The sequence below is a fragment of the Ceratina calcarata genome, unplaced genomic scaffold, assembly GCF_001652005.2.
Source record: "Ceratina calcarata isolate Rehan_Ccalc_2016 unplaced genomic scaffold, ASM165200v1 scaffold369.2, whole genome shotgun sequence".
Lineage (NCBI taxonomy): Eukaryota > Metazoa > Arthropoda > Insecta > Hymenoptera > Apidae > Ceratina > Ceratina calcarata.
The window spans coordinates 966,035-986,536 of record NW_017160008.1 but is presented as its reverse complement, the minus strand read 5'-3'; the positions used below and the strand labels follow the sequence as shown (position 1 = coordinate 986,536).

Sequence of the window (20,502 nt, the reverse complement as noted above, 5' to 3'; positions counted from 1 at the left end):
CGTCTCCCGTCACAAAACCCGGCAGGTAATGCTCTATTCTTCAGTCTTCAGGTCCACGGATGATGCACGTGATGTGCACGTGTACGTGCAACCGTGATGCTCATGTTTTTATTTTAATTTACTCTGTAACTGCGTGATCTCGCGATACTTAACGAAATTACGTACGATGTTACCTCTGATTGATCACATAGTAACTCTACTATACCTCGAAAATTTAAAACGCGCTAGTCAATCACACGTGAGAGAAAATGTATTTCTCTTTATCGTTAGAGCATAATAACCTGATTATAAGTTGAATGAACGAAGCTGGACTTAATAATGCTTACACTACAATTCGGGCAATGCGGAAATCAATTAGGACATACGTTGTTCTCGAAAATATCGTCGGATTTGGAATGCGTAAACACAGAAGTGTCGTATAACGCTAATTATCAGTATTCCGCAGACACGTTTAACAAGTGGTTTAGTGGTATATCTAAAACTAACGCGCGTTTAGCAAGAGCAATCCTTGTAGATACAGAGCAGAAAGTAATAAATAAAGTATACAATGATATCAATGTTCCATGGACGTATTCCACAAAGAATGTAATTTGCCAAGCTGGTGGTGGTTGTGCAAATAATTGGGCGTTTGGTTATTTATTAAAAGGATATGAATTAAGCGACATGGTATTGAATTGTGTAAGGCAGGAAGTAGAGAAGTTAGATCACTTTGATGGTTTCCTGGCTCTGTTAAGTTCTGCAGGTGGAACAGGTTCTGGTATTGGTAGTTATATTACAAAATTGTTACATGAGGAGTATGATAAAAAGCCAATTGTTAATACAACAATACTACCATTTTCATTTGGTGAAGTATGCACACAAAACTATAACACAGTATTAACTTTGGCAAAACTTTACAATGAAAGCGATCTAAACATTTTCATTGAAAATGAACAAATATATAACATATGTACAAACTTGTTAAAGAAATCATCTACTAGTCTGTATGATATGAATGACGTTATCTCTGAGAAATTATTAGGTGTATTTCAGCCTACAAGTTATGTGAAACACAGCATGAATGCGATACTATCACAAATAGCATGTCATCCTTCATACAAAATAGCAACAATAAGAAGTACCCCACATGTACCTCCAACAGTTCTAAAGTATGAGCCTATGTATAATTGGAATTCATATATACGGCACTTAAAGGAAACACTGAGGATACCAAATTTCAATTCACAGTTAACTAATGCTGAATTAAAAGTGCCATCTAACTCATTAGGCGATACTGCACATCATGTATACACCTGTTCAGTATCAAATATTTTAATAACACGTGGATTAGTAACAGAACAAGACTACGTAATAACTGATGAATTTAGGGATAAACATCTATATGCAGAATGGAATACAGTTGATTGGTTTTCTCATTCCCATCAAAATCGGAAGCTCTTGAACTACAATAAATTTCTTGCCTTGATCACGAACAATTCTAAAATTTCTGATTTCCTAGATACACTTTTAAATAAAACTTGGAAGTCTTACGTTCATTCTGCATACCTACATCAGTATAAACAGTTCGGTCTAGAAGATGACGACTTTCTGCAAGCGTTTGCAGTACTTGAAAATGTTTTAAAGGAATATAGAGAACTGATTCCTCATGTAAAAAAGTAATGAATCTGTAAACGAATAGAAATTTCATGTTCTAGTTGAAATTTTAATCCCATGCATCAGTTGACGTCATAAATTCAAATATTACGTATATGTAAACGTCAAGAGCACGAATGAAAGGGTAACTATGACGTCACAAAAGAATCGATAGCATGTGCGTGTATGCGTCAAGAGATTTAAGGGAATATGATGAATGAAGATAAGATTGATAGAAAATAATAGTTAATTCGTAATATACCGTTGAAGTAACTGAATTTGTAAACAGTAAAAATAAAACAGAACGTGCTATAAATATGTTAATAGTACATTCCTCCTACAATCCGGAAACGCATATTCTGCGCCTGTGCAAGAGGGTAGCTGAATCTGCAAACACATACAACGCGGAAAGAAAAAGTTCTGACCATTTCCAAGAACTGCTGAAAATATTTCCAGGAATCTGCGCTTCTCTATTCTCCCCTACTCTGCTGACTCGTAGACAATCAAAAATATAGAGATAGAACATTTCTTGGTAATACGCTTTCACATTTTACTGTCAGAATACAACAAAATACATTATTTAAACGTTTTATATACTTTACATATATTATTGTGAATAAGTTATGTATTAATATTTATTATGAAAATATACAATACAAAGATAATACTTTAAAATATTCTGTTTGCAAAATTTTGTTATTACAGTACATGGTATTTTTAGATTTTAAAAATACTGCTTTTACTAAATGGGTAGACGAAGGTTCTAGTTTTGTACGCGTTATGTAAAGGTACGGGAAAATAGAAAGAATCTGTAGGGTAGAGAATACTATACAAATAAGGACGGATGTATTATCCGTACCGTTCTCTAGCATCGGTCAAGCGTTACAGGTACATAGGTAGATACATACAAGCACACGCTGTTTGTCAGAAACTCGTTTGCTGTTCCTTCATCGTCCCCACTACATGTCCTAACTCCCGAGAACACCTCTAAGATTAAGTAAATGGTCTCCACTACTAACCTTCCGAATCTAACAATGGTAAATACATAGAAGAAGCCTTCTGCAGATGAATATATTTCCTATCGAAACGATATAGAATGTATAGTATACAAAATGGTCTTCGACGAAAACATTGAAAGGGAGAAGATGCAGTGCTTCAGTACTTTAAGTTAGCGATTTTTCATAACGCGGGGTTGAAGCAAGTACATAGCATGTAAAGCATGTAAAGTAGTGGCGCTACCTAAAATGTACAGGGACGCACGTGCTCTATGAATTTATTGCCTCGGTAATTATTTTGCAACACGTTAATTATATCAGCTTACAGAGGCAATTGATCATTAGATAACTGAAGTTGTTATCACAACAGAAATATGCGAATTCGTAGTCATGAATAGATATGTACTTAGCTATAGATTTTTCAAAACATGTATGTGCATCCCTACAACCTGTGCAATGGTTCACGTTCACGGACGCATACGATGAAAATTGTATATGATAGTTGGTAGTATTCGTCTCCAATACAAAGAGGCGTGGTTTGAATAGACGGGACCTGTTCGGTACTTTGTCCCCTTCTGCTGAGTATAGAGTATATAGAATCCTTACTCACACAGGCACGTGGATAAAACACAGGCGCGCTCTGGCGTCGAAGCCGTGGACGATCGTACGCGCCATTTTGTTTAGTGTCCGCTGGACGCGTCGTGCGTCGGGGTGTTGTAGGGTTGTTTTCATGACCGCGAACGAAAATAGATCCGCGGCTCTCCTCCACTCGGCTTTTAATATAGACGACGTTTTTAATTGTGGCGTTACAGTTTATACAGTGAAAGATATCGTACGTTTTTCTGCATGATTATCGTGAGGTGCGACGCAAGGATACGTTTTTTAAGGACACAGGACTCTCTGATGCCTATAGTGTCAGACTTGGCAATTGCAAAGACTGTTGCAAATGCATGGCGCCAGTCACAATTATTTTATGGATACTTCGTAGGGAATCACCGCAGCCGCCGTCGTTCTCGGCAGATATTTTTTCTCTAGGTAAGCGAGAAGAGGGGTTGTCTGCGAGCTTAAATCGATAAAGCGTCTCCCATACTCTCTCTTCCTCTTCCTTCTTCCCTGTTTTCAAGCACGAAGCTTCACGTTCCGTGCCGTCCTGTCCGAGCAGTTTCTATGCTTCATGCTCCGACGAGTTTTTCGTGCCGAATGTCGTGAGCGTTTAACCACGATAGTGTTTCGCTTGTGCAAGCCACTCGAGGAAAGTGAAAGCCCATGGTTCCCGATCGTTCTGCATTGAGCACAGATCTCATTCCGTCCGTCACAGCGGTGCACGTTCCCGTGCGCCTTTTTCAATGATTCAAGCGTCATTCGGCACAAACATTCGGCACTTTGAACTTATTACGATTTCCTGTTTATTGAATGTACCTACTACCTTGTGCATGAATGAAACAATCCTTCATTTACTATATGAATAGATTTCTCAAATATTCAGTTCGTTCGTAATTAAATAGAAGTTTTCTTATAAATAACGTTAACTCCATTTAACTTTGAAATAAGTTTCAATCTTATCTCAATTGTTTCCGATCTTCAGCACCAGTAAAATACTAAAATTGGGTACTGGTATTCAGAGTGTTTATAATTTACTAATTGTTATTCGTACAATTTCTAAGGAAACTTGTTTCTCTATTCAACTTGTTTCATATAATCCATGTACGTTTATGGAGTACAATCTTGATAGCGGGATTATTCTCGTAAAAATTGCGTAAAGAACTTAGCAAATCTTGCATCAAGTTTTTCTAGCGCGTTTCTTATACAATATTGCACGTGTCCTTGAACAGGTAGATCGTATTAGATTTCATTTTAATCGAAATGTTCGAAAAGCAATTGTAGTGTTCTCGTAACGAAAACAACTTTTTATGCAACATTGATAAAATAATTAGAATTATGTTAGAACTGTGTTGTGTTTAGCGATCACTAATGCTACAGTAGCGTCGCGGTCACTTAATTTATCGAGTGATTTCAATGCTAGGATGTGCAGCAGATCTCTGTATTATTCTAATGAAGCATTCAACACCACGTGCATTGCGCATACAAATATGCATATGATTTTTCAATGAAAACGAAATTTTAACTTAACTCCGCATTTTTACAATAACAATAAATCCTAATAGATTTTTTAAATTCTTAAATAAAATTCATTGCTTCTTCAATATTGGAAAGTATTTTTAGGATATCTTATGAAAGGTTACTACAGCCCTTCTAAATGTAACGAAGTCACGCACACCTACACATGTGATGAACGTCTAGAGGATTGAAGTTGACGTAATATATTCTGTTAGCTTTATTAAATTTGCCGCTTTAACGAGTTAGTCATTTCTTCTAAATACCCTAATCTGATCTAGATGTACATTTTCCAACATAGATCTTACTGTATTGGAACATTGAGCATCGATATTTTAACGTGCTTGCACATTAGGATTATGGTCAGCGAAGTGATAAATCAGGATAGACAAATGAACACCCTTCTTATTACAATTCGTACCCTAACGTCACCCACAGGAATAGTCTGTCGAAGAAACGAAGGGTGCAACGTGTTCACTCTTTTGGAACATCGATCTGTTAACTCTGGCAAAAATTTCAGCAACCCTTTCGTTGTAACACGTAAAGGCCGAAGTCCTTGAACGATGGCTAGCAATATAACGTGCATTTCACAAAACAAATCTTAAATAATATACGAAACTTTTGAAATAATTGAATATACGGTTCATACATAATCAAAATCATTTCATTGTCGAAGCTTTTTCATGTTTGCTTTTATCTAAGCGAAGGAGTATTGCTGCTAGCAGGTTTAGAAGGTTTCAAGGGCTAGCATGCTAGAGACTACCTAGGCACGGGCACAGGTGTTTTGGATTAACCCAAGACACGCCTACGAATGACTCACTAGGTATAGAGAACTCCGTATTCTCTTCTTTTGCTTTTTGTGGCATGGAGGATGCCCTACTTGTTCCAACACCTGATCGAGATTTTTTATAGAACTGCTCTAGGTATTCAATCAGTCCACGTGTTCCATGTAGTAGTTTACGATCAGCATTACAATTTATAATTAAATGGACAGTATGTGTTATTCTATATTCAAATATGTAAAGACGGTTTGGCCCGAGGAATCTGCACGAAAAATAAAAGCATGAAGTTTGGTATGCGACGGCCGCATACCACACCTCTTACTAGATCGGCATTCCATTGAACCCAACCTCCCCATGTTATGCCAAAGGTAATTTCTTATTCGCCATTTCTCCTCTTCATCCTGTCTTCGCTCTCCGTAACGCGGTATTAGATAACGTATCCTTTAACAGTTTACTCTGCACGTGATAACAATCACGCAAACATAGTTGTTATTAGAACTATATGAGATAGTTATAATGAATTTTGTTCCAGGAACGGAACACGGAATAATAAGGAGCTATGCGAACTCCTGCCGAGACCGAGACATTGTCTCAACCTGAGATGTACAAATTCGAATCTCAGGAAATGGAAGCGTCGTCGGGCGTCAATCAAGTAGTTTTATCACCGTCGCATCCCGAGACGCATATATTTACTAATAGGTGAGTGCGTAATAATTCTGAGTGAATACGTATTTGAAACAATTCGCTTTGCAATACGCGCGCACGGTTACGCATGCGTATTGTTTATTAGCACGGAAATTAAAACCGGAGTACTCGTTCTTCTTATAAAATCATCTATGATTCCGATTCCGATAACATTCATTTGTCTATCGTAAGAGATATTCGATATTGAATTATCATTCACCTGCAATTACAATACGACGAACAATACATTGTATACATCGTTTAATCGTCACGTCTCGTCATATGAAACGAGATAAATGAGGCCCTCTATCGGGTAACCTGTCAGTTCGCGACATGTCTCGTGTTTGCGTGCATCTCGTATAATTTGAGCGTACTTACCTTTTAATTTTTCGCGCAAACGCTAAATCAGTTTGGCATGGTTTTATGACGCTTTCCCTGAGTGCGTAAGACGAGGGTACTGTTAACCATATGCAACGCGTGGTACGATGGTGTTTACTCGCTTTTTCCTCCGGAAGACGCAGAACGATGATACGGTCGTTCCAAACAACGTCGGTACAAGGAGGTGAGCATGAAGGCCAAGTCGTCGGAATGTGCCTCCGATAACGGCACCATCGTTGGCGGGTTCGATCTTGTCCTTGTACTAACACAAACTCGCATTAACAATCTTTCGAATTTATCAGATATTTATGTCGCGGCCTTGGTTAACGACCACACGGTCCGTGCGGTTTCACCTTCCTCGTGTTTCATTAAATGTATGCTCATTACGCCATTCGAGCATCGTCGACAAATATTTGCCCAAATAAGGAATTATTACCAAACGATAATAGTAAAAGATGCACAACGTCAAACTAAAGTACACTGCAAATAAACTTGTGTTTGCGCTTGATTCGCGATCGTAAATTTTATGTATGACAACGGAGTACAAATCGTTTAATAAAATCATGTCAACGATTAGCGTGCGTGAATCCGATGCGAAACTTTGAAATGCATTGTTTATGGATATCTCGTTTTCAATAAGTAACATGTTTTATGCATAACTCATGCAGACAATGATTAATGATTATGTCGATCGTTTCTTGTGACAATCAAATTTGATGAATGAAAAGATTTTTATGTCCCTAAAAAATTGATGTGGCATTTTTACATGATTGAAATTTACGAGCTGATTCACGTGTGGAGTATGGAAAATGAAAGCCATTAAGGGAAGCAAGGACTTGGTTCAACCAAAGTAAATGACACTCTGAATGAGAATTTAATGGCAGTCATTTAGTATTCTTAATTGTCTACAAGTACTGCAATATATCTACTATTGTTTAGCTCAAAATCGTAGTATATACTTTTTCATACGCATGTATATTAGCAATCAATAAAATTAGAAACAGCTGAAACCCTGTGACACATATGTTTGTATAATTGTGAGCCAATCATATTTTTTTCAATTGTTAATGATGTTATTGCAAACATCTCTTATGAGGAACTGATGCAACAAGTATGAAAACCAGGCAATTCGATATAATCGATTCGAAATTAAAATTTTAATACAACTTAATAAAAATGAAAATGAATGAGAAAGCTGATTATACTTGGTAATTTTTTAGCGTACGTCGCGAGGTAGAACCGAAAGAAATTACGCACATTATCGATCATACGTAGATAGAGGCATGTAGGAGAGACTTTCACTAACACATCGCGCTTTCCATACCATTTTTAATCTACACATGAATCAACCGTGCCCGACCTTGTACACTTTGCTCAAGGTTTATATCCTCCGACGGATAATTTAGACGCGATTTAAACCTTTCGAAATATCTCTCCACATTTTCATGCTCTGATATAGAAAAATACTTTAGTAGATAGCTTGTCGTACATTTTGACTTTGTTTTATCATAAAAAGCAATATTCGTCGTATAAGGAATTCGAACAGTTCCATTTCCTATGAACGTCACTTTTAGGCCAGACAGTTTAATAATTTATCCGTCACTTTTAGGCCAGACAGTTTGATAATTTAAATTATTTATTGCAGCATGTTATGTATTCAAGAAGAATTGGGCCAGCTGAGTGGAATCGCGGGTGGTCCTATTATCACAGATTCACGTGACGCTCAATTACCCAATAACAATCATAGTAATTCGGGAAGCAATAGTAATTCCAGCGAAACTGCGACAAAATGTACCCCGGGTTCTGGAACGTTGGATGCACAGAGGTCCAGCTGGGTGGAGGGTATACTAGGATGCATGCGCCCAGTTTGGACCATGCTTTCAAAGGCAGCTGTAAATGAGAAAATTAAAGGACATCAAAGTAAGAAATCGTCATCTCTTTGTATGATGCGCCGTTTATAATATTTATGAGAACGGATTTATTTTAGCGGAAGATTGGGAAATACCATTTGAGTCGATCAGTGAACTCCAATGGCTCGGGTCTGGAGCTCAGGGTGCAGTATTTAGTGGAAAATTAAATAAGGAAGTTGTAGCTGTAAAAAAAGTACGAGAACCGCGCGAGACTGATATACGGCACTTACGCAAATTAAATCATCCAAACATCGTTCAATTTAGGTAATTAATTCTATTGATTTCACAGTTGCAAAGACATTGACAGTGTAAATTAAAAACTTTTGAATGCATTTCCAGAGGTGTTTGTACACAAGCCCCTTGCTATTGTATAATTATGGAATTCTGTCCGTACGGGCCACTGTACGATCTTCTTAGAGCGGGAGAGCCGGTTCCACCATCTAGATTAGTATCATGGTCGAAACAAATCGCTGCTGGAATGGCCTATCTTCACGCACATAAAATTATACATAGGGATCTTAAAAGTCCAAAGTACCATCTTTAATTCATTATAGTAAAATTGATATGAAACTTGTTATCGACAAATTTTAGCTGATACCATAAAAATGTATCCTTTCAGTGTATTGATAGGGCAAGAGGAAGTTGTGAAGATTAGCGATTTTGGCACCAGCCGAGAGTGGAATGAAATTAGTACAAGAATGAGCTTCGCCGGTACAGTAGCCTGGATGGCACCAGAGATAATCAGAAACGAACCTTGTTCTGAGAAAGTTGACATCTGGTCTTATGGCGTGGTGTTATGGGAACTTTTAAGTGGAGAAATACCATATAAAGACGTGGACTCTTCTGCAATAATTTGGGGCGTGGGCAATAATTCTTTACATTTACCAATTCCCGCGAGCTGTCCAGAGGGTTATAGATTGTTGGTAAAGCAATGTTGGGCCGCGAAACCACGGAACAGGCCCTCCTTCAAGCACATTGAGATTCATCTTGGCATTGCGGCGGATGAGGTGCTATGCACGAAACCTGACGAATATTTCAAAACGCAGGTGAAGTAAGATTTAACAATTGGTACAGCTGAAATTCATTGAAGTACTTAATGATTTTTATGATTATAGCAATCTTGGAAAAAGGAGATTAGAGATCATTTGAAGCAAATGCAAACAAACAGTTGCAGTAGTCCACGATTTGAAGCTGATCTCATTAGACGTCGCGAAGATGAACTAAGACACGCTCAAGATATACGAGAACACTATGAACGAAAACTTGAAAGGACTAATAATTTGTACTTAGAACTAAGCGCTGTTTTATTGCAGTTGGAACAGCGCGAACGAGACGTAATCAAGTGAGTAACGAATTAACATGAGTTAAAAGATGATTGATAAATAAATAATTTTCTTGATCATTTAGACGGGAACAACAAAGTGGATACAAGCAATGTAAAAAACGTCTTGTGCATCCTCTCTTGAAGGCTCAAGAAAGACTTCATCGTAGACGCAACCCCACCACTCAATTCTCAACATCGTCCACTCCGACCACACCACCGTCTCCGACGGACTGTCCACAAACTCCTGTGAAAGCTACTATGTACACACAATTAAACGAATCCAATCAACCGGAAACAATCTTAGCATCCAACAATAGTTTTAAACAACGGAAATACAGGCATCGTAGGGTAGGCTCTGGATGTGGAGTAAATTCTACCCCGCGGTCGAGTCCTCATCGTGAAAGAAAAGTAAATATTCGACATAAAGATGTACACCGTTTTTTACTTGAAGTAATTTTGTGTATTTATTTATTTCCAGAGCACGGAAGTATGTGCACGATTCGTTGATAGTCAAACGCAAACAGATATGATGGATATCAGCGAAACTGATTACAATTCCGTTAGTCATACAACAGCAATTCCAGAAAGAGCAGAGAGGCTTTCTATAAATAGCCTTAACAAACAATCCTTTAATAAACAAATACCGGAACCTTTGAATGGGAACTCAGTTTTATCCGAAGCTCACTACAGAATGCAATCTAGTCCTTGTTCCAGTCCTGAACCGTCGAATGAGAATCGTGTAAACGGAAATGAACGTTTAAAGGACTGTAGCGATGATGATAATCTTGAAACTCTTGGCCGAAAAGTTAGTGAAATTATCAATGCTAATCGTCTCATTTCTCCTATTGATAATGGAAATTGCGATGATGTGATACAACACAGGTAAAGTATATTTACACGTATATATAAGATATATATACATGTATGCGCGTATCTAAACGTTTGAATATATTAATTTTTAAATGATCTAATCAATTTCAGGAATAAAGAAGACTCCGTTAGTAAGTTATCTGGACATTTTTGTGGTATTAATATGATTAATGGTACCAATACGTCGCAAGAACAGTCGGAAATTAAATCTCGGCCATGTTCCGAAAATATGGACACGTTACGTGATCGTGAAGACGATGCATATGAAGAAAGTTGGTCGGATGAAGAAGGTGAAGATCCAAGCTATACATACAACTATTCCCTTAGAAGAAGAAGGTATAGTTCAGTTTTTTTTAAGAAACGTATGATGCATACACAACTTATGCGATTAACAATTTATTAACTTGATTTCACAGCATTGCCAGAAGGCCAATTGGCCCTGGATGTAGATTAAGAAGATTTAAGCACGCAACAGTACGAATAGATGGAGTATTAGCTTCTGACGAAGAAAATACTTCTGAATATTCACATCCTCCGTCCAGTCAATCCTCTACGTTAGAAAGTAATCCCGATATGCAAAGAGTATTTCGTAATATTCATTATTCACATAAGGTAAGTGGCAATCATTATGAATTATTTAAACTAATTATAAAAGTATTATACGTTCTTTGTTTTTACTCAGAGGAAAGGAATAGATGACGTTTCTGATATGTCAAGTCAATCAGAAACAGATGAAGTCAGTGAGATTACAATTGCATCTCAGCCAGCAGGTGCAAATTTAAAGATAGAAAGTAGCGTCTAGATTAGCACTAACGAAATATTTATATCTCATTTACGAGTGATATAAGATAAGTACCGAACAGCCAGTGCATTTTTGTAGCGTAATAGCATCCTGTGTTAAATATTGTAGATATTTATCCATTTAAGGTATATGTTAGTGTACATGTACATTCATTTTACACATTATTTATCAACGACATATTCCAATCACGTTGCACGATTATCCAGAAAGTTCTCCGCATCAAGTTCTGAAATTCAGATTCAAATGATTTTTTTCAAACACCTGGTATCTATCAACAGTCAAGCGAATGAAAATCTGTCATTACTTATGGCACGATTTGCTCTGCGCTATGCAGAATGACAGTCGCATGAATATTTGTTCTAGGAAAAAATGAAGTATAGATTTATATTTTCAATAGATTCACAAAAACATGTGTAGCGACATGTTACTTATATAGTATTAATTGTAAATACGTACATACATACATCTACACTTTCGTATGAAAGAAAAGAACGATCATTATTTCGTGAATTATTCATTCCATAATTTTTTTACCTTTTTTTATGGTTCCTTTTTAATAAATATATCAGCTAAATATGAATTTATTACCTTATACATATACGTTGCATTTATTTCATATTAAGATAGTAACAAGAATCATTCCTATAATGAGTATAAAATTGATCATTGTTTACTTTGTTTCGTGCGTAAAAATAAGATCTACTTGAATGTAGAGACCAATTAAAAATAAAAGTAAAAAAAAAAAATAGTAAACTCGCATATTATACGCTAGTTCACAAGGAGATATTGTTTATAAATTCAATAACGAACTCGTAAAATAATAAGTGTTGCATTAGGAAAATATACTTTGAAAAATGATATAGGGAATATGTAATGGAATGACAATTATTAAATAAATTTTACATTATAAGTGCCTACGGCAATTTGCATAAAATACACCAAACACTAACTGTTAAACGAAGACAAAAATTAATTAAAAACAATCCGTGCAATAGGAAACAATAAAAGCTTGTAACTGGAAATAGAATTCAACTATTCTGATAGAATTATATACGAATAATATAATACACTTGAGATATTACTTAAGAGTATTTTAATGGAACGAAGTCATTAAATATTTTTGATGTGCTAAAACTTTTACCGATATTCTCACTACAGATGTACAATGTACAAGAAATTTTATCGCTTCATTTCGATAAATAAATGAAAACAGGAATCTAATTTAATGACTATGTTTAAAATAGTACTATAATATAAGTTGTATTATAATATAGTCGAAAACAATGCAGGTTGTCTGAGTTTCAAACCGAAACTCAACAATAGTATTGGACTCTGTGGAAAAGTCATACTCAATTCTTTCAAATTAATAAGTATTGCAATTACATATACAAAACTAGATGATATTGTTTGACTCAAATGTCCAAAGTACTGTTCTGCATCCATCTATTGTACCTGCTTTGAAACTCAAATTGCCTTAATGACAATTATTATACATTGTAAATATAGACAATACAATGTAAACTTAAGGAGATAGTGATTAAAATATGGTATAATATTTTGATGTGCTCATTTGGACGAAGTAATAATTAAGTTATAGTACAAAACATGTACTTTATATTAATCGTACGTATTGTATCAATATATTTATGCGTGTAGATGCATAAATTGTTCCTTGTGCAGTGGCAGCTAAATTGACTAGTTCTATTATTATTATATAATAGAAGCAGTACACGAAATTTGTCATATAAAGAAATAAAGTTGATTTACAGTAATCAGTATATTCTGTTTAATTACAGACCTTAATAACATACAAATTGTTCGATACTTTGGTTTTGTCAAGAGAAAATAATACAATAAATGTTTGCACAGCCTATTTTTAATAATATAATATACTAGCAAAAGATTATTCTAAATACAATGAAATAGATCAGTTCTTTTCATACATACATGTCAATTAAATAATGTATGGTAATGAAATATTAGTCGAAAGAAACTGTTTCATGTAGTAGGAATCCTACCTTCGTATATATGGTACATGTATATGTATATTTTGTACAAGACCTGAACAGTTAATTTACATTCAGTAAGTAATAAATACAATGCCTCTTTTTATTCTGTTATAGAACTTGAAACCGATTGAAAGAGTGATCATATCACTCTGTTTAATTACAAGTTTTAACACAAAACAGATATATGTCAAAAGAAAACATAAAATATTGACATCAGATCTTACTATTATAGATACTATCAAATATAACAAAAACTAAAGTTATACACCGGCATTGCCATTAAATATTTCGTCTTTCTTTAAAATGGTTCTTCATAATTAGCATTTATAAGTGTAATAATAGATACATTGAAAACTAAGTAACTTCAGACATAACTTAATGAATCGTGTAAGATCGTATTATCAGCTCATTAGTAAAAATTATTTGAATTAAAAATAAAAATATCTGTTTACAGAATTAAAATTTGTATTTTTATTAAATCGCTTGCTGATAATGGAACAGGAAAGAATTACGCGTAGGATATTAAAATTTACCAGTAAAATGAATTTTGGAGAAATTCGGTAGTGGATTTGTACAATGATGAAGCACCTTGTCTTAAGCCAGTAAGTAACGAGACAACACCTTCTTTCTCGTCTTCTTGCTCGTCTTCCTCAGGTAAATATTCTGGCATATCTTCAGTGTCGTTGTTTCCAGTATGGACCTACAAATTGCATATAAAATATGTACAACAGATATTCCATAACAGTAAGATATTCCATAATCCAATAAATGTTTTATCTACACCTACCAATTTAACAAGGTACTCTTGATTGAATTTATTTCTTGTCACTAATCTCGCTTCCATGTTTTCTGAATTTTTCTGTATAGCTTCAGCGATCTGTTTCGCAGTGACATAACTTAAACTACGCATTGTAACACGCTGGTGTTCTACATCAACTACAAGAGAAACTAATCCATTGATTCTTATTAGTATTGCCTCTAATTCTGCACGGGTTTCCTATTTCATGTATATAGTCATTATAAGATATTACATAAACAAAATTAAAATACATCCATACAATGTTTGCACAGCCTATTTTTAATAATATAATATACTAGCAAAAGATTATTCTAAATACAATGAAATAGATCAGTTCTTTTCATACATACATGTCAATTAAATAATGTATGGTAATGAAATATTAGTCGAAAGAAACTGTTTCATGTAGTAGGAATCCTACCTTCGTATATATGGTACATGTATATGTATATTTTGTACAAGACCTGAACAGTTAATTTACATTCAGTAAGTAATAAATACAATGCCTCTTTTTATTCTGTTATAGAACTTGAAACCGATTGAAAGAGTGATCATATCACTCTGTTTAATTACAAGTTTTAACACAAAACAGATATATGTCAAAAGAAAACATAAAATATTGACATCAGATCTTACTATTATAGATACTATCAAATATAACAAAAACTAAAGTTATACACCGGCATTGCCATTAAATATTTCGTCTTTCTTTAAAATGGTTCTTCATAATTAGCATTTATAAGTGTAATAATAGATACATTGAAAACTAAGTAACTTCAGACATAACTTAATGAATCGTGTAAGATCGTATTATCAGCTCATTAGTAAAAATTATTTGAATTAAAAATAAAAATATCTGTTTACAGAATTAAAATTTGTATTTTTATTAAATCGCTTGCTGATAATGGAACAGGAAAGAATTACGCGTAGGATATTAAAATTTACCAGTAAAATGAATTTTGGAGAAATTCGGTAGTGGATTTGTACAATGATGAAGCACCTTGTCTTAAGCCAGTAAGTAACGAGACAACACCTTCTTTCTCGTCTTCTTGCTCGTCTTCCTCAGGTAAATATTCTGGCATATCTTCAGTGTCGTTGTTTCCAGTATGGACCTACAAATTGCATATAAAATATGTACAACAGATATTCCATAACAGTAAGATATTCCATAATCCAATAAATGTTTTATCTACACCTACCAATTTAACAAGGTACTCTTGATTGAATTTATTTCTTGTCACTAATCTCGCTTCCATGTTTTCTGAATTTTTCTGTATAGCTTCAGCGATCTGTTTCGCAGTGACATAACTTAAACTACGCATTGTAACACGCTGGTGTTCTACATCAACTACAAGAGAAACTAATCCATTGATTCTTATTAGTATTGCCTCTAATTCTGCACGGGTTTCCTATTTCATGTATATAGTCATTAAAAGATATTACATAAACAAAATTAAAATACATCCATACTGTTTATATTTACCGGCAATAAACCTTGGACATGTAACACTATTACATGAGTCTTGAGCTTCTTAGGCTCGATTACTCTTCTGCACTTGCTTCGTAAATTGTATATCGGCGGTTTCATTCTCTCGATATCGTCTTTTATGCATTGTGCTCGCTTAGAAATCTTTGGTTCGTCTATACTATACTTATTTATAACGGCATCTAAAGCTTCACGTACGCCGAAGGTGGAAGTTATATGTACATAATTATCTACATTCTTAACGAACAGGTCCAATATATCTAAACCCAAATTAACGATCTCGAGATCGGGTACTTCTAAAATGTATGCCACGTACGACAGGACCGTTTTATCCTACAATTAATAAAATTACGACATAAAGTATGCGAATACGTTCTACGACGTTTTCCTTACCTTCAATATCGTGTCATGGTTTGCAAAGTCGATCGCTAATTTCTTGTATGTTTCGAGGGTTACTTTTATTTCTTTCGGATCTAAGGAATCGTCCATGTCCATCATCTAAAAGCGTAATGTTGACATTAACTTGCTCTTAGACCAACCTCATTAGAACAACAAAAAACTTCCTCCTTCACTCTATACAGTTAGCCATTCCCATTGATATTTATGGATATCAAAAGGCTAATCAATTTTCGTCAATGGTGTTATTCAAAACAATTAGCAAAAGCAACACACGTTTCGGTTCAATACGTCCACTCAACTGGTTTGACAAATTTCAGAGGGTAGATTTTACATCAATGGATCATATCCTTGGATAATTACTTTGTGTATCTACGTATAACAAGTTTGCAACGACTTTTATTTTAACATCTTTAAGAAAGCTTTACTACTGTCTTCAAATGGGAAATACGGGAATACAACTTTCATGTATACTATAAGCATGTATGAGTTACTAACACATGCGTTTGTACGTATGTTTCCTGCGATAGTGGGGATCGGGGATTACAGTTCGGCTATAAAAAGGAGCATCCTGCAAACTACAAGACTACAGGCAAAGTGCAACGGAGTGCAACGACAGTAATGTTGCTGGAAATATTGTAGCAGGCGGTTCTTGGGATTCTAGCTGGTCAAGCTTCCTGGGTAACCTGAGGATTCTTGCCTATTCCGGATAATTACTCTTAATTATTCTTAATAATTATTCTTAATTTTCTCAATTGTTTATTACTTGTTCTGAAAAACTGCCTCGTGTGTCTATTACTCAGCATATATGTATATTCGTATATGTAGTCACTAACATGTACGTAATTACAAAATATCTGGAGTTTGTTTAAAATTTCAGAAAATAATCGTGCATTTAGATAAAAATAGAATTGGTTTTTAATGAAAAGAGAGAATAAGTGTATGCATAGACAGAGGCACCTATGTACGCGTCGCGGGCGTGCCTGTACAATCACGTGTGTATAAAATACGTGTAATACACGTATATGATTGTAATAGATGTACCAGTTTTACTCTGTTATGTAGTAATAACAACAACAGTCATGCTCGTGCTACAAGCAGCTTGAAGCAGCTGCTGGCAACAAATTATTCGGATGACGCGCATATTGTACAACAGTAGCGAAACTGACGTCCACGCAACGTACTAAAATAAGATGGCTGACATTCACTCCATCAGCTACCAACAGCATAACACCCGTATTACCTTTCCAATGAGCTTCTTTCTTGCTTTACGCAATCGAACGCTTTAAACATTTATCGGTGCCATCTCGAATACTTGTAGAAACAAACCGATGAATATACAAAAACGGACGATTGCTAAGAGTATTAGGGAAGTTAAATAAAACAGCGTGTAAAGTAAGAAACGTATACATTTGACGTATTTTCAAGTACACACGTACAGGTGATTGTTGATAAAGTGTGCTTGTGGAAAGTGTATATTGATTGTTAAAACAATGGAATACGTACTCATCAAAGACATACGGCCGGGCCAGAAAAACATTAACGTGGTGTTTATTGTTCTGGAAGTTGGTCATCCTACTATCACCAAAGAAAACCGCGAAGTTCGGACGTTTAAAGTGGCGGACAGTACGGCATGTATGAACGTTTCGATTTGGGACGAGCCTGGACAGCTCCTGGTACCAGGCGATATTGTAAGATTAACGAAAGGATACGCGTCCGTTTGGAGGCAGTGTTTAACGCTGTACTCAGGGAAGAATGGGGACATACAAAAGATCGGAGAATTTTGCATGGTAATCAATGAACAGTTAAACATGAGCGAGCCAAATCCTGCTTTAGCGCAACAAATGATTAATCAAAGTGGATCTGGTCCACCTGGTAGTAACGTTAACAATAGCATTACAAATAACGGTAATGCAAATAATATCGCTGGCCAACCTGGAAGGCAACCATTGGTATGTCATTCTGAAGCGTTGCATTCACCATACTGCTTTTATTAAAACTGATATCAACTGATTTTATTAGGCAATTCAGGCTAATTCTACGACAGCTGCTAGTGGCACATCTGGTAGTACTACGATGACAAAAAGTGGAAACAATAATAACAGTAGTAGTGGTGGAAATAATGGTAGTACTTCAGGACTTCCTGGTGGATCTGCAAGATATTCTGGTGACTCTGCAACGAAAACAACAGCTACAACAAAGACTAACTCTCGCGGTCGCGGAGGGTACAGAAACGGTGGACGTAGCGATCGTAGATAACATACAAATAAGAAATTGCTTATTATATATATGTAATAAAATAACTAAAGTACATTCAGATTGACTGTAATATACTGCTTTTCGAATAATCCTGTATATGTGTATTCAACAATTAATGTATACAGATAGAGTTTCTTTATAAGACAACATGGTTCGAAGACAATCTGATTAAATAATATAATAGAACCATGTTCATTCATTTGTGATTTTCTCCATTCGAATCCACGGTTTGTCTTCGAATCATGATACAAGTATCAAAATCATATTCCAATAAGTGAATGTAATATAACTGTATAATCTGTCTAATTTAATTAATAGATAATTTCGTTTGCTAATTTTTTAAAATATATTTTATAAAGTAAAAGACAAATGAATACGTGTACATATAACTTATTGTATAAGATAGCCATTTTTAAGCTATGAAGAATTTTGAGATTTAAATATTTACACATGTTTTTTATTTGACCTTCTTATTCAATGTAAATTTACTTTAAAATAAAAACTTACGACTATTGACCTTTTATGTTTTTACTAAACGTGTTAAATAGAGATCTAAATATTCACATTTCTTATTATGCTATTTACCGCTATTAACTTAATTTGAGTAAAAGCTTATCATGGCAATAAATTTAAAACTGATAAGAAAATTTCCGGAACAATATTTATCTGATTGCGGTGTACCACATTCCCGTCACTCTGCTATAGCTTCTAGGTTATGTTTATACACGTCTTCACACTTATATGGTGTATCACATCGAAGTAAGTGATAGTGAAATGATTTTAATTTTATTTCAGTTTCATTGGTGTCATTAATAATTTCAAGTGTGCTGTAAACTTACAGAATGAATATAATAATTTGTTCGTCGTCTTTGTACGACTATTTCTATTTTTAAACATTGTGATCTGATAACAGATGTCTAATGCAAATAACATAACAATTTATTACTATTTTTATGTATTTATAGATATATAAAAGGGTACGTTCAAAGTATTTATTATCCTATCGAAGAATATTTTACTTTTCTGCATGATGTTACACATAATTTGCGAATTTTCATTAAAAAACGATTTCGATATAAACAAAGGGAATTACGAACAGTAGATAACAAAAGTATTTTGCAAACATGTGCCAATACTTAGTTCATTTCCTCTATAGAATCGAGTCTATCATTCAAACAGCTGTGACATCATAATTTATATTTCCAGATTACTTTTTGTAAAATATGACAAGATCACATGTGAAGTATCAAATTGCCAAGGATACAGATGATACATCAGACTATTTTTTGCAACCTGTTCAAGAATATTCAAATGTATCCAAGAAAGAAGTATCCCTTTGGAAAAAAACGTTTAGGATACTTTTACTAATTTTATGTTACTTTGTCTTGTCTGTAGGTTTAACATTTTATGTACAATGGCTTTACAATACATATGTAAGTGAAAACAGAATTTATAATTCATAAGAATTGCTGATTGTCCAATTTTGTTTTAAATCGGAATTAATTTTTCAGGGATTTCATTATCCTCTTATTGTAGTGATATGCCACTTGTTAATTAAATTTTTATTCGCCGCTTCAATAAGATGTATCAAAACATGTTGGGGAAAGCAACAACAATTAAAGCTCCCCTTGCAAAGCATAATAGGGACGATTATGCCACTTGGCATAGCCAGTGGTCTTGATGTTGGTCTATCAAATTGGGCAATTTCATTAATTACAATATCATTGTATGTATCAATAAATAAAATACATTTATTGTTAGAAAATAATTTTAATTAACTATTTTTAGGTACACAATGACAAAATCCACTGCTATTATTTTTATCCTTGGGTTTGCTCTTTTCATGAAATTGGAAAAAAAGGTAAAAGTGTTTATATGTACGAGCACACCACATGAAAAATTTAAGGATGTATTGGCTATACAGTCAATCCCAAAAGTTTATGCACTTTACAAACTCATTTTTTAAAAAGAAATCAGACGTCGGAAGAACATTGCTAATAATAAACAACAACAAAAAATTTTCGATTTTTCCAAGATTTCCCTTAAGATTTCGCGAAATTT

At 34.7% G+C, this 20,502-nt stretch overlaps 5 protein-coding genes across 7 annotated transcripts in view; 3 read left to right on the top strand and 2 right to left on the bottom strand.

Annotated features, from left to right (window-relative positions):
- The first annotated feature begins 13 nt into the window (after positions 1 to 13).
- On the top strand, positions 14 to 1,948 carry LOC108625706 (tubulin delta chain). Its single transcript, XM_018025911.2, has one exon. It carries the CDS (start codon positions 319 to 321, stop codon positions 1,657 to 1,659), a length of 1,341 nt encoding a protein of 446 aa, XP_017881400.1. The 5' UTR covers positions 14 to 318; the 3' UTR covers positions 1,660 to 1,948.
- A 4,135-nt stretch (positions 1,949 to 6,083) lies between these two features.
- wnd (Mitogen-activated protein kinase kinase kinase 13 wallenda) lies at positions 6,084 to 11,492 on the top strand. Its single transcript, XM_018026032.1, has 11 exons — positions 6,084 to 6,223; positions 8,232 to 8,506; positions 8,574 to 8,760; positions 8,836 to 9,027; positions 9,116 to 9,542; positions 9,612 to 9,838; positions 9,904 to 10,228; positions 10,299 to 10,702; positions 10,802 to 11,026; positions 11,107 to 11,302; positions 11,373 to 11,492. Exons 1-11 carry the CDS (start codon positions 6,084 to 6,086, stop codon positions 11,490 to 11,492), a joined length of 2,718 nt encoding a protein of 905 aa, XP_017881521.1.
- A 1,762-nt stretch (positions 11,493 to 13,254) lies between these two features.
- Positions 13,255 to 14,527, bottom strand: LOC108625704 (armadillo repeat-containing protein 1-like). The gene is made up of 2 exons (XM_018025907.2): positions 14,289 to 14,527; positions 13,255 to 14,201 (listed from the first exon to the last, which is right to left on the bottom strand). The coding sequence occupies exons 1-2, from the start codon at positions 14,409 to 14,411 to the stop codon at positions 14,031 to 14,033; spliced, it is 294 nt and encodes a 97-aa protein (XP_017881396.1). The 5' UTR covers positions 14,412 to 14,527; the 3' UTR covers positions 13,255 to 14,030.
- A 201-nt stretch (positions 14,528 to 14,728) lies between these two features.
- On the bottom strand, positions 14,729 to 17,511 carry LOC108625776 (armadillo repeat-containing protein 1). The gene is made up of 5 exons (XM_018026048.2): positions 17,426 to 17,511; positions 16,180 to 16,284; positions 15,784 to 16,119; positions 15,500 to 15,709; positions 14,729 to 15,412 (listed from the first exon to the last, which is right to left on the bottom strand). The coding sequence occupies exons 2-5, from the start codon at positions 16,282 to 16,284 to the stop codon at positions 15,242 to 15,244; spliced, it is 822 nt and encodes a 273-aa protein (XP_017881537.1). The 5' UTR covers positions 17,426 to 17,511; the 3' UTR covers positions 14,729 to 15,241.
- Positions 17,512 to 17,650: 139 nt separating this feature from the next.
- Positions 17,651 to 20,502, top strand: part of LOC108625688 (solute carrier family 35 member C2) — a 6,491-nt gene continuing 3,639 nt past the window's right edge. The window contains exons 1-5 of one of the 3 annotated variants that reach the window (XM_018025878.2): positions 19,044 to 19,200; positions 19,283 to 19,418; positions 19,648 to 19,874; positions 19,953 to 20,167; positions 20,230 to 20,302. In XM_018025878.2, the coding sequence (XP_017881367.1) occupies positions 19,665 to 19,874; positions 19,953 to 20,167; positions 20,230 to 20,302 (498 nt within the window). In that variant the 5' untranslated portion in view covers positions 19,044 to 19,200; positions 19,283 to 19,418; positions 19,648 to 19,664. Of the gene's footprint in view, positions 18,135 to 19,043; positions 19,201 to 19,282; positions 19,419 to 19,647; positions 19,875 to 19,952; positions 20,168 to 20,229; positions 20,303 to 20,502 lie in introns of those variants that run through there. The other 2 variants (XM_018025879.2, XM_026814180.1) reach the window with 2 other exon arrangements.

Bases quoted from the DNA above. Each gene is read 5' to 3' on its own strand.
- LOC108625704 (XM_018025907.2), bottom strand. From the start codon at position 14,411: ATGCGTAGTTTAAGTTATGTCACTGCGAAACAGATCGCTGAAGCTATA. The intron at 14,202-14,288 runs GTAGGTGTAGAT...TGCAATTTGTAG, and splicing joins AAGAGTACCTTGTTAAATTG to GTCCATACTGGAAACAACGA.
- LOC108625776 (XM_018026048.2), bottom strand. From the start codon at position 16,284: ATGATGGACATGGACGATTCCTTAGATCCGAAAGAAATAAAAGTAACC. The intron at 16,120-16,179 runs GTAAGGAAAACG...TATTAATTGTAG, and splicing joins ACCATGACACGATATTGAAG to GATAAAACGGTCCTGTCGTA. The intron at 15,413-15,499 runs GTAGGTGTAGAT...TGCAATTTGTAG, and splicing joins AAGAGTACCTTGTTAAATTG to GTCCATACTGGAAACAACGA.
- LOC108625706 (XM_018025911.2), top strand. From the start codon at position 319: ATGCTTACACTACAATTCGGGCAATGCGGAAATCAATTAGGACATACG.
- wnd (XM_018026032.1), top strand. From the start codon at position 6,084: ATGCGAACTCCTGCCGAGACCGAGACATTGTCTCAACCTGAGATGTAC. The intron at 8,761-8,835 runs GTAATTAATTCT...ATGCATTTCCAG, and splicing joins CCAAACATCGTTCAATTTAG to AGGTGTTTGTACACAAGCCC. The intron at 9,543-9,611 runs GTGAAGTAAGAT...TTATGATTATAG, and splicing joins ACGAATATTTCAAAACGCAG to CAATCTTGGAAAAAGGAGAT.